Genomic DNA, 12,811 nt, shown 5'->3' with positions numbered 1-12,811 from the left:
ATTGAATGTAAAGTGTTAAGCAGTTTGCCCAGGGACACTAATCATTGAAAGAAGACTGGAGGGTTAGGGTTGTAGCTCAGTGGTAGAGTCTACACCTGGTATGCAAGAAGACCTTGGTTCAGTCCCCAAAACTGCAATAGCAACAGAGAGAGGGAAGGGGTTGAATATTGAGTTAGGAAATCTAGGCTTCTGGCCTTTTATTCTGTTCCAAACCTGTCTGTAGGAGCATAAGCACATCATTTCAAACCCATGGGGCCCTTGCTTATAAAGTCAGAGTGTTTATGCTGTACTTGATCACTAAGGCTCTATTTAGCTCCTAGGTTCTATGTTGGAGTGTTGCATCAGGACCCAACCTGGAGCTTGTTCTGTTTTCAAGACCCAAAGGAGCTGCCTTTTTTCCCAAGGAGATAATAGTAGGCTATTCCACAGAACTGTTCAATGGGCTATCCTTGTGGTGAGGTGCTTCTTCATAGGGGAATGAGCCTATTGTTTGTAGTAACCCAAAGAAGACATTAGGATGAATCCAAAAGTAATTTCCATGGTCACTTAGTTGGCCTACACAAAAAAAATTTGTCATGACCTGTTTTCCTTTGTTATTATTCTATCTTTGGAGATAGAGAATTTACAGAACTCCAGGATTCCCATTGTCTTCCTAAGAGCCAATTGTTGGGCCTAGAGAGATAACCAAGGGCTAAGAGCACGTGCAGAGGACCCTTGCTCAGTTCCCAGCACCCACATTGGGTGGTTTTTAACCACTAGTAACTTGTGATGTCTCTGGCCTTTTCAGGCACTTACACTCAAATGTATGCACATGAAAATTAAAAGTAATTTTTAAAAAGAATTGGCACAGTCACCAAGAAAACATGTTGTTGCTGAATTTAATTTTGTAATTGAGTTAATGAGTACTGTCTTCATACTACATTTAAGGCTTTTGAACATTTGTTTTTCATTTCCTGGTTCTTTGCTTTGTCTCTAATATTCTGTTTTTTTTTTTTTATTTATTTTTATTCATTGCCATGAAGAATTGGCCTTTGATGTCATCTTTGAATCATTAAAATGTAATTTCTATGTGAATTAGGAATTAGTACCACCACTTACAGCACACTGTTTAACTACGTGTTTTGATCACAGCTTTGACCTGAGTCTTCTCTGGTAGAAATCAGAGCATCCCTTTGATGGTGACAGACTCCTGGTCTTCCCCAATTTTTTGCTGGAGTTGCCATTGCTTTGTCGGATTGCACTTGTTGATGGCAACAGTGGACTCTGGGGAATAGCCACCTGTTGTAGATAAGCAGTTTCCATGGGTAGCCCTCAGGGAACCTGAAACTTGTCTAATGGTAATTGCCTATTATTAATCCAATTACTAAAGGTATTGTTTCAGTCTGTTTGAGATGCTGTAGCATAATGCCTTAAACAGAGTGGCTTTTAAACAATAAAACCTTATTTCTCTGACAGTTATGGAGGCTTGGAAGTCTGAAGATCAAGGCAGTATAAATTGACGGCCCACTTCTAGAAGGTGGCACTCAAAAGAGAGTTCATACAAGGGGTACTTAAACAGTGTCATTTGCTGTGACCTCACTTAGGAGCAAGCTCATTCTCTGAGGTCTATCTTTTATAAGGGGACCAATTGTACTCATGGAGGCTCCTCTGTGACTTTATAACCTCTGAGAGTTTTACCTCCTGATAACACTGGCTCAAGGATTTGATCTCAGCAGAAATTTTGTGGGGGAATGTAAGCATTTAGTCCATCGCAACTTCAAGAAAGACTTGTTAATTACCCATTTTATTTGTGAGGTTTCCTGTTCTTAGTAAATACCCAAGAGGAACAGATCTCAAGTCAGTACCATCTTCTTTTTTTTTTTTCCTTTTCGAAACATTCTCTTACTATTTTAGCTTTCTTTTACTTCTAGTCTTACCATAGTTAATGGTATACCACTTAACAGATCTCTCAAACTTGAATTGAAAGTTTGGAATCATTTGAATTATTCTCATTCCATAAATTCTCATAGCCAAAAAGTTACTGTTCTTGTTTCCTTTCTGTTGCTGTGATAAAACACTGACCAAAAGCATCTTAGGAAAGAAAAGGATTTATTTGGCTTACACTTCCAAGTCACAGTCTGCTGTTAATGGAAGTTAGGGCCTGAACTTGCAACAGAAGCCATGGAGGAGTATGCTTGCTGGCTTACTCACAGACTCAAGTTTAGGTAGCCCAATGCTTACACCAGCCCCTTTCTATACATTTTCCTCTAAAGACTTTGGTCATTTATATATGAATGCATAAGATGTATATACAAAAGTATAGGGGCTGGAGAGATGGCCCCTGTTGATTTTTACATTTCCAGATTTTTGGCTAAAAAGAATCTTTTGTGATGCAGCAGTTACATGAAAGTCAGATTTCAGCGTGCACGTAGTTAAGCTTTGTAGGAACCTTAGTACACTGTATACTGTGCTCCAGCACCATAGGTGAGTAGCTGTAACAGAATTCCTTCACAGCATCTAAAATAGTCACAGCCTGGCTTCCCACAGAGCTGTTGTGTTTATAGCTAGAATAGAGAAGGGGGAAACTCAAAGAGAGTAGAGAGAAAATGGCACTCACATTGAGAATAGGTCACAGAGAGTAACTGTTGGGAGTACCAGCAGTGAGATAAAGGTGATGGCTCACATGGACTTCATCTAGATTAGTCCTCTTATTTTACAAGATAAGCAGATCAACATTGTATCAAAGTCTGCATGGCGCTGTCAGATGGGAGCAACTGGTGTATAAACTTTGAGGGCTGTAGAAGAGGATAAGATTATTGCTGAGGTGGAGCCCTCATCATGAGTAACAGCTTTGCCCTTGAAAAAGTGAGCATTGAACAAACCAAGAACAGACTTCCTTTCTCTGAATGTAATGTTTCTGTTTTTCTTATATTTCTAGAAGGACTTCGAGCCTTATTTGGAGATTTTGGAAGCATATTCCACAAAAGCCAAGAATTACGTGAATGGGTACTGCACCAAATATGAGCCCTGGCAGCTCATTGCCTGGAGTGTCCTGTGTACTCTACTGATAGTCTGGGTATATGGGCTTATCTTCCAGCCAGAGAGTAAGTAGACTACCCCTTCTATAAAGTAGACTGGAGTCTCACTGATGGCTGGTGGGTGGGAAGCTTCTCTTTTGGTTCTTTTGGTTCTGCCTTTTAAAATCTATTTAGATGGGAAATAGACCCCGATTTATGAACTGTGAAATTCTGTTAGGACTTTTGGGTAACTGTTACTATTTATGGTTTTGTGATTTTTTTTTTTCATTTGTAGTTTAGGCAAAAACTTCTTGGGTATTAGTTACTATAAAGATTCACAGCCGGGCAGTGGTGGTGCACGCCTTTAACCCCAGCACTTGGGAGGCAGATGCAGGCGGATTTCTGAGTTTGAGAGTTCGAGGCTAGCCTGGTCTACAGAGTGAGTTCCAGGACAGCCAGGGCTACACAGAGAAACCCTGTCTCAAAAAAACAAAAACAAACAAACAAAAAAAGATTCACAGATGTCTCAGAATGTAGGGTACATATCTTTCAGTACTAGTTTCTTCCTAGATCATAATTGTGTTATTTGAGATTTCCAGAGTAGAAATGTATTGCTTTCATTTGTGGCCTTCCTTTTCATTAAAGAGTAGGAGTAAGTCACCACTTGGCTGCCAAGTGGCCTCTAGGATGTCTGTGTTAAGTAACGCATGGCTCTTCTTCCTTTGGAGTTAACTTCTGCTAAGGGACAGTAGTACTGACTTGTCAGATGGACTTGGGAAGAAGAACACAGTTTCTCAGGGGCTGCTGAGGAGATACCTGTCAGTGACTGGCTTACACTCTTCCTAAGGTGTAAACAGCTCTTGCACACCCATTTCTTCCCTGCCTACATCTCTAGGTGACTGTGACCATGACTCCCCACAGGCAGTGCTTGGGAAGCTGTTTGATTATACTGATATCTAAATAGTAGATGTTAGCAGTGGCTATTTTATGCCACTCCCTGGCTTTTCTCCCACACTGCTGATATCTTGAGTAACTTCCTTGGGAGAAGAATTAAATAACTGAAGAAAAATCTGTTTTTTTATTTGTTTGATGTTTCTCCATTGCTTCACTTCCTTGGTGGCATCATCTGTTGGGAGCACTTTAACTGTTTTTTTCTGCTTTACTTTCTGTTTTCCCACAAACTAGATGGTTTTATCTTTGGCGGGGTGTGTGTATGTGTGGGGGTGGTGGGGGTAGTGAAGGGTGAGACAGGTTTTCTCTGTGTAGTCTTGGCTATCCTGGAGCTCACTAGCTCTGTAGATCAGGCTGGCTTCGGAGTCTTAAGAACCACCTACCTCTGCCTGCCAAGTGCTGGGATTAAAGGTGTATGCCACCACCACCAGGTGGTTTTTACCTTTTTTAAAAAAATGTATCTTTTTATTTTATGTGCATTGGTGTTTTGTCAGCATGTATGTGTATGTGAGAGTGGGAGATCTTGGAGTTTCAGACAGTTGTGAGCTGCCATATGGGTTCTAGGATTTGAACCAGAGTCCTCTGGAAGAGAAGTCAGTGCCCTTAATGATTGAGCTGTTTCTCCAGCCCCTGGTTTTTATCTTTCTATCATGCAGCCTTTGAACTATTTTAGTAGCATTAAGTAGCAAAGTAAACATTGCAAAACATGACAGCCCAGAGGCAAGTTCCACTTCTTTAGAGCTTTTTAATTAAAGTGGAAACGAAACATGACTTTCCTGTCTCAAATTATAATGCTCACCGCAGCTTTAAAACATGGTCTTCAGTTTCTGTTCCTCATCCTCCCCTGATTTTCTCCTACACTGTTGATGAGACTGGCCTTTCACTTCAACTCATGGTTTATACGTGGCTACAGCCTTAGTTACCTGTTCTGGTGTACTCCTTACTTAGGAAGTGTTTCATTCAGTGAGCAAGGAGCCCGACCAACATATCTTTTTTTTTTTAAATATATATATTTTTTTGTTTGGTTGGTTTTTTAAGACAGGGTTTCTCTGTATAGCCCTGGCTGTCCTGGAACTCACTCTGTAGACCAGGCTGGCCTCGAACTCAGAAATCCTCCTACCTCTGCCTCCCAAGTGCTGGGATTAAAGGCGTGCGCCACCACCACCCGACAATAATTTTTAATTTATGTTCTTTTTTTATTGTATGAGTAGTCTGTCTGCATGTACATCTGCACACCAGAAGAGGGCATCAGACCCCTTTACAGATGGTTGTGAGCCACCATGTGGGTGCTGGGAATTGAACTCAGGACCTCTGGAAGATCAGCCAGTGCTCTTAACCACTGAGCCGTCTCAGCAGCCCTCATGACGGCCATATTTATTTATTCATTTATATTCTCTATCTCTCCCTCCTCTCCTTCCCTCCCAACCTCCCCTTCCTCATCTCATTGTCCTTGTCTTGTCTTGTTTCAACTTGGGATAGAGTCTCACTATGTAGACCAGGCTTGCTTACAGCTTGCAGTGGTCCTCCTGTCTGTGCCTTTTGAATGCTAAGATGTGCAGATGTGTATCACCATGTCTGGCTTTTTTTTTTAACCATGATAGTACATCTGTATATACATATAAGAGTGTGTGTGTGTGTGTGTGTATGTATGTATGTTGCCTTTAAAACTTATTTTATATTTTATGTGTAAGGGTGTTTTACCCATACATATACTTATGTCTGTGCACCACATTCGTGCCTCTTTCAGGCTTGGGAGGAGACATGCTGGGATCAAATACTGGGCCTTGTGCATGCCAGGGAAGAACTCGATCACTGAACTACACTTCAGTCTCTCATTTTACTCATTTCAAAGTATTCAGTATAGTGGTATTCACATTTAATTAATATTCACATTGTTATATAGTCTCTATCTCCAGGATTTTCTCTTTAGTTCAAATTGAACTTTCAACAGATAAACAGTTCCTGAGCCAGGCATGGTGGTGCAACTTTGAACTCCCAGCCCTTGGAAAGCTAAGGCAGGAGGATTGTAAGTTTGAAGCCAGCCTGCCTGGACTATATTGACTGTGTCTCAAAACCCAAAAAATATCAAAGTCTCCATTTCTTATTTTTCCTAAGCCCTAAAATCACCATTCTGGGTACTTCCCATTTTGAGATTGTATATTTATAAAACCAGACTAGCGTTAGAGCTGCTGACGTTCTTACTTGTTTGTTATAATAAGTATTAACTTTCGGTAGTTACTTCTTTAAATTAAAACTTTATCTAACTGTAAATATTATTTAGAACATGTTGCTTTGAAGTGTGTTTGTGTTGCATGTTGGTCAAGCTGAGCTAGTTAACATTTATTACCTGTGTTTTCATAGTTAGATAGCTTAGTTGTCAGCTGGTTGTGCCATGCAGTTTGCTGAACTTGTAGCAGAAACACAATCATCTTGGGTGCTGGTGGTTGTTTGGTTGCTGACTCTGAGCAGTCTATCAGAAAACTACCAAAAACCATTATATTAGTAAGATACTCTATTTAAGTCTTTGTTGGTTGAACTCTGAGTCATTTTAGATTTTAATACATATTTTTATTAAAAAGGAGCCTGTGCTTACCATAGGAAACTTTTATACAATATGAATAAGCCACTGAGACCAATTAAAATCTTGCTACTAGAGTATACCAATTAGTATACAAATATTAGTCAGAGTTCCTGGAGGAGCTGGACCAATAAAATGAATTCATATTATGAAAGATTCATAGCTCGGCCTGTGTGATAGGGAGGAGGGAGAAGATGTAGTAATGCTGACTGTCATGCACTGGAAAGCTGAGACTAGGAGCTGCTCAGTCTGGAGCTGGGTCTGTCAGCAGTCCCAGTCCTGTGCTCACAGCCTGCCTACAGGATTCATGAGAGCCATTGGCCTTAGTCCACTGTGGAAGGGCAAAGACTCTAGGTTCCAGTGACTGAGAAGGATTGGCAAAAGGAGCAGGTCTATCTTTCCCTAGATGCTGAAGGTGTGGCCCACTCTGGAGAGGTTCTTCTCCCGAACTTAATCCTACCAAAAGGATTGACTCCACAAGTGACATGTGCACCTCTCCCCTAAATATGTTGAAAGAAAAGTTTAATTAATTAATTAATTAATTAATTAGTTAATGCATGCATTTATTTAGAATAAGGGTCTCATGTAGCCTTGGCTGGCCTGGAACTCACTCTGTGGACCAAATTAGCCTAGAACTCAGTTTGCCCACCTATGCTTCCTCCCAAGCACTAGGATTAAAAGCATGTGCCGCCATATTCAGAAGGAAATTTTAAATTCTTTATTTATTATGGAGGTGCATATGTAGGTATGGGTATATATATGATGTATGTATGTTGCCACAGCACGCATATAGTCAGTGTCAATTGGGTGTCAATTCCCACTTTCTACCTTTGTCTGGGTTCCTGAAATTGAACTCAGGTAGTCAGACAGCAAGTCTGACCATCTTTCTGGCCCAGGAGAATTTTTTTTTTTTTTTTGATTTTTCAAGACAGGGTTTCTCTGTGTAGTCCTGGCTGTCCTGGAACTCACTCTGTAGACCAGGCTGGCCTCGAACTCAGAAATCCGCCTGCCTCTGCCTCCCAAGTGCTGAGATTAAAGGCTTGCGCCACCACCGCCTGGCGAGAATTTTTAATACAGGAAAAAGGGTATTGTTAATTCATGTAAAAAGATTTAGTTCTATATTACAGTGTCTAGAAGAAAATATTCTGAAAACAAAATAGTGCCCACAAATGAGTGACTTCAGTCTCTTTTCTTGTTATTTCATCATAGTCTGGGTCTCAGTGGTTCTGTCACCAGCTATCTTAGCTAGGATTTCCTTTGCTGTGAAGAGACGTCGAATGGCAGCTCTTATAAAGAAAAACATTAATTGGGGCTGGCTTACAGTTTCAAAGGTTTAGTCTATTATCATGGCATGAAGCATGGTAGCATGCAGGCAGACATGGTACTGGAGAAGAAGCTAAGAGTTAGATATCTTGATGCACAGGCAGCAGAAGACTGTGCCATGCTGGACAAAGCTTAAGCATAAGAGATCTCAGAGCCCACCCCAACAGTCACACACTTCCTCCAGCAAGGCCACGCCTCTTGATAATGCCATTCCCTGTGGGCCAAGCATTCAAACATGAGTCTGTGAGGCCATTCCTATTCAAACCACCACAGCAGAACGTACAGTGTTGGTAGGATGCAGGAGTAGAAGGCCAGTGCTACCTACCTAAGCAAGCACAGTAAAGCAAGGATGCAGGCAGGCCTTGATGAGTACCAGCTGAGGGAGTAGACATCACCTGTGTGGCACCACGTTAGGAGTTGCTTTACCCAGATCCCTTAGGAATGCAGCAAAGGTTCTTACTCAGTTCATGCGTCAGAGAACAGTTGGTCTGGGGTCTTCTAGGCTGACCTGGATAAGAAAACAATCTCTACAGTGCATTTGAAGCAGTGCAGAGTTGCAGGAGTCCTGGGCTACTCTCTCACTGCTCTGAACTGTGCTTTGAACAAGTTCTAATTTTCTGATCTTCGGTTGCCTTTTATGCCTGCCATCCCAGCCTTAAAATGCTGCTGCTAGGATCAGTGGAGGTGTATTCAGTATGAATGCACAAGTGTCCTTCCAACTTGTTGATTTATAATTACTGTAGTTGACAGGACAGAATTCTTTGTTCTTTGTAACTGCCTGAAAGTGGGCTCTGATGTGCATGATTTTCAGACTCCTTTTAGGTCTAGAAAATGTTATCTGGGTCAGTGTTGTTTGTAAGACCTGCCTTTTGAGAATAAAAAGATATCTGGACATTTAGAAGCCTTGGGAAGGTCAAGAACTCCGGAATATGTGTGTCATTTGACTGGCAATTCTGCTTCTGGGAATTTATTCCATGGATATACTTTTATAGTATGTTTTAAAATGCTATTTTTAGCATGGTTTAACAGCAAAAATTAAGATGAGCCTATGTGTCCTTCAGTGAAGAGAGGGTTAAATAGATTATGAAGCTTTTCTTTAATGGAATGCACCTGTGCATGCACATGAACATGGGCACACATCTGCTCTTGCCTTACACACACAGACAGCAATGATTGAGGAAATACCTACTAATCTTTAATATTTCTGAGTAGAAAAACAAGGTCTAGTACAGTACTAGGCTATACTACCTCTTCAGTAAAAGCGAGAAATAAATGAGAGTTTATCTTTGTTGTTACTGGTAAATACATCATACTCTGGAAATGTATGCTAGAAACAAAAGCCTTATGTAAGGGCAAGATGCGACCTGAGTGGAAGGAAATGAGGGTGAAGAAACATTAGTACCGCATGTGTCTATTTACTGAAAAGTTGGGCCACATAAATAATTACTCAAAAATTAAAAGGTTTTTATAAAAAATTGAAAGAAACTCTCCCTCTGGAGGAAGTGAAATTATAAGAGACGTGGAATGATTGCTGTCTGTTAACTGGTAGGTTATATCCATGGAATTTCTTGTGACTAATAGAACTATTTGTTTCTTGTAGGTTTATGGTCTCGGTTTAAAAATAAATTATTTAAGCTTATAAGGAAGATGCCATTTATTGGACGTAAGGTAGGCGCAATCTTTCTTCCTGTTTGGTGTATCTTTTCCCTTGTTGCTAGATTAGTATTCTTAAAGGAGGGGAATGATTTTTGTCTGCCAGACTTGGGAATTTGACATTGTTTGGGAACTTTTTAGGTTGTGACAACTCTGACAGCAGGCTCCTGGAGTCCATTGGCAGAATGCGGGCTGCTGTAAAACACTTCTGGGGCATAGTATGGACTGCCCTACAGTAGAAAGGACTTAAAAGGTTGGAAAGGCTAAGGCTTAGTTAGCACTTTTTCCAACATATTTGGCCAAAGGAGAGATGAGAAATCTGCTAAGGGATAACTTAAAATTAGAAAATCCATCTGAAGTCTTACTGTGCTTTACAACAATATTTGGCTGAACTGAATTTAGATACCCATCTGGGGATTAAATCATGGGTTGGCAGACTTCCTATGAAGAGCCAGATAGGAAACATTTTTGTCTACTCTGGGTCCACACAAGAAGAGCGTAGGTAAGAAATGAACCTGGCAGTTCCAGGAAAACTGTATTCACAAAAGCAGGTCGGCCTCTGGGAGTAGTTTCCTCATTCCCGGGTTGGAACCATAGAGAGCTGACAGCTGCTTTCTTGCTCTTTGCTCCTCTTTATAGCAGAGTTGCTCTCTTCACTGTGTCCCTCTTTGCTATCATACTGGGATAAGATATTTCTCCTCAGGGCTGGGTTCTTTATCAAGGGGGAGATAAGCAGGACAGGCTCCTTGCAAGGTATAAGAAAGGTCTGTGAATCCTGACTGTCTTTAAAGCCCCAGTGCCCTGCTCTGACCTGTCTCTCGCCTTCTCTGGCTTTTCCCAGCTTTACTTACTTTGTAATTTTCCTACACTTGAGTCTTCTGGAATCAGGGATGAGGGGTTGGAGATGAATGGGGAGGGGATAGAGGAAGACTACTGAAAAAGATACGCTGTGCCATAAACGACAGCAGGCACTTCCTTAATATTCCCTGAGATTTTAGTATCTCCACCTTTCTCCTTTAGTTTTAAGATTTGATTGATTGATTGATTGATTGATTGATTTTTGCAGAGTTGGGAATCAAATCATGTACCTCCTTACCACTGAGCCCCATTCCCAAAGAAACGTTCCTTCTTTGGTGGTGGTAGTGGTGGTACTGGGGATCGAATCTGGGACCTCACCGATGCTAGGCAGGCACTTGACTGCTAGGGACTGTAAAATGTTCCTTTTGTTGAGGTTTGGTGGTGATGGTGGTGGTGGTGGTGGTGGCGGTGGTGGTGGCAGTGGCAGTGGTGATGGCAGTGGTGGTGGTGATGGTGGTGGTGGTGTGGTGATAATCATCAAACGTGGGACCTCAGACACCCTAGGCAGGCACTCTACTCCTGAGCTGCATTCCTAGCCCCTTCAAAGTTTTGAGACAAATAAATGCTAAGATTCCAGAAGCCATTCTTAAATTTTTCAAATTGTAGAATTGAAGATGCATAGAGGCCATGTAATCCAGTCAAACCTTTGTTTTTCAGAAGCAGACTCTAAGGCTTAGAGACAGGAAGTTACTGTGTGCATACACATATGCATTTGTGCCTTGTTATTTACTCAACACAGTTATTGAGCACTTCCTCAGTCTTAGTTCTTTTTACTATTTTGCTAGGGATACAGTGTTGAAGAGCACCAAGTCCATCCTCTTATAGAACTTGCATTTTAGTAGCAAAGACAGAAAGCAAACAAACATATAACATTTGCATTTTGAAATAAATGTAATGAGGCAAGAACTGGGAGCGGGAAGTACTAGTATTTGCTATGATTTTTAATATACTTCCTAGTGGAATTTTTTGTGTCTTTTTTTTTCTTCTTAAAACAACATAATCTATCCTTGAGTGCTCATCTTTCATAATTTGTTCCTGTTGCATGGACACTGTGCATGTAGCATGATCTTCTACCTATGACTTTAAAAATGCCTGTGTGTCTGTAGCATGTCTCAGCATTGTCAGTCAGTCCTGTGGACAGTGCTGCCTACTACAGTGCTGACATGCTTTAGAGGAGTCAGCTTCCTGGGGCTGCACTGAGAGGTGCACATAAGAAGATTCTCTTGTATTCTGATCATCCCTGACCAGGATTGAGAAAAATGTGAACGGTGGGTGTGAGATCTTGGGCTTTACTGTCTGTACACTTGTTACCCAGGAGTCTCAGAAGTAGCATCTCCTGCCATTTTGTGTCCATAATTTACTCTTTTGTTTCTCACCTGAGCACCATTAATAGATTTTTCTGTCTTTCTTGCTAAAAATAAGCTTCATGAGATGAGGGCTTTTTTTTTTTTTTTTTTTTTAAAAGAAACAAAACAAACTGTGTACCACAGGGCTTTTTCTTTTGTTTTGTTTTGTTTTTTGTTTGTTTCTTAATGGCTGTATCCCTAGCATGTAATAGTTTTTCAGCAAGTATTGTTGAGCAAATGAGTAAGTAAATGAATAAAAGAAACCACTCAGAGAATGTAGCTAAGAGGATAGTTGATAAATTACATGGCAGAAAGGACTATAATTTCTCCTAGCATTTGTGGGTCAGATGGGTCAAGCTACCCAATAGCCCCTTAAGGAGATGCAGCATAGTCATCCCAGCAATTCTGAAGCCTGTATGGGTACCCTGGGAGCTCTGTGGACCTCCATACTTGCGGTTCTTTTAAACTATGTGTTGACGTTACTCATCAATTGCACAACAGCCAGGATCCCCTTTTACTGTCGCTTGGCCCGTTTCATGACTGTCTTTATCAATCACAGTATTGCTGTTGCCAACACAGCAACAGGGATCTAATGTTGCTTTCAGACTAGGCTGGCTTAAGCCAGTTCAAACCAAGGGCAACACAGTGTTGGTGACATCAGCACAGCCCAGAAAAGGGGAAATTTAATGCATCTTTGACTTTCAGAAGGAAAGCTGGCTTTTTAAATTCTAAGAGGCATTGCGCACGCTGGCTGGCTAAACAGATAAAAGTGTTCATTTTCCTAAAAAAAAAAAAAAAAAAAGACAAGCCCTTCTAATTTAGTAGCACCTATGTCTGGTGTTGAGCCATTGACTTGGTCTCAGAGATGGCCTTTCTGCTTCTGTATTTCATTCTTTTACCTTCTAATAAACTCTTTTTTCCTTTACCCTTGGAGATTGAACAACAGTTGAACAAAGCCAAGAAGGATCTTGTCAAGAACATGCCGTTCCTGAAGGTGGACAAAGAGTATGTGAAGGCTCTGCCTGCTCAGGGTCTGAGCACAGCGGAGGTTCTGGAGAGACTCAAGGAGTACAGCTCCATGGGTAAGCCTTGGCCCAGGGACGCTG

At 41.1% G+C, this 12,811-nt stretch overlaps 1 protein-coding gene across 2 annotated transcripts in view; it reads left to right on the top strand.

Moving 5' to 3' along the window:
- Nucleotides 1-12,811, top strand: part of Sgpl1 (sphingosine-1-phosphate lyase 1) — a 45,290-nt gene that overhangs the window by 15,792 nt on the left and 16,687 nt on the right. For both annotated transcript variants that reach the window (XM_028776832.1, XM_028776831.1), the window contains exons 3-5: nucleotides 2,918-3,083; nucleotides 9,449-9,516; nucleotides 12,640-12,787. In XM_028776832.1, the coding sequence (XP_028632665.1) occupies nucleotides 2,918-3,083; nucleotides 9,449-9,516; nucleotides 12,640-12,787 (382 nt within the window). The remainder of the gene's footprint in view (nucleotides 1-2,917; nucleotides 3,084-9,448; nucleotides 9,517-12,639; nucleotides 12,788-12,811) is intronic.

This window comes from Grammomys surdaster, unplaced genomic scaffold (assembly GCF_004785775.1).
Source record: "Grammomys surdaster isolate TR1022 unplaced genomic scaffold, NIH_TR_1.0 273, whole genome shotgun sequence".
Lineage (NCBI taxonomy): Eukaryota > Metazoa > Chordata > Mammalia > Rodentia > Muridae > Grammomys > Grammomys surdaster.
The sequence above is the reverse complement of the archived record's forward strand: the minus strand, read 5'-3'. Positions and strand labels throughout refer to the sequence as shown.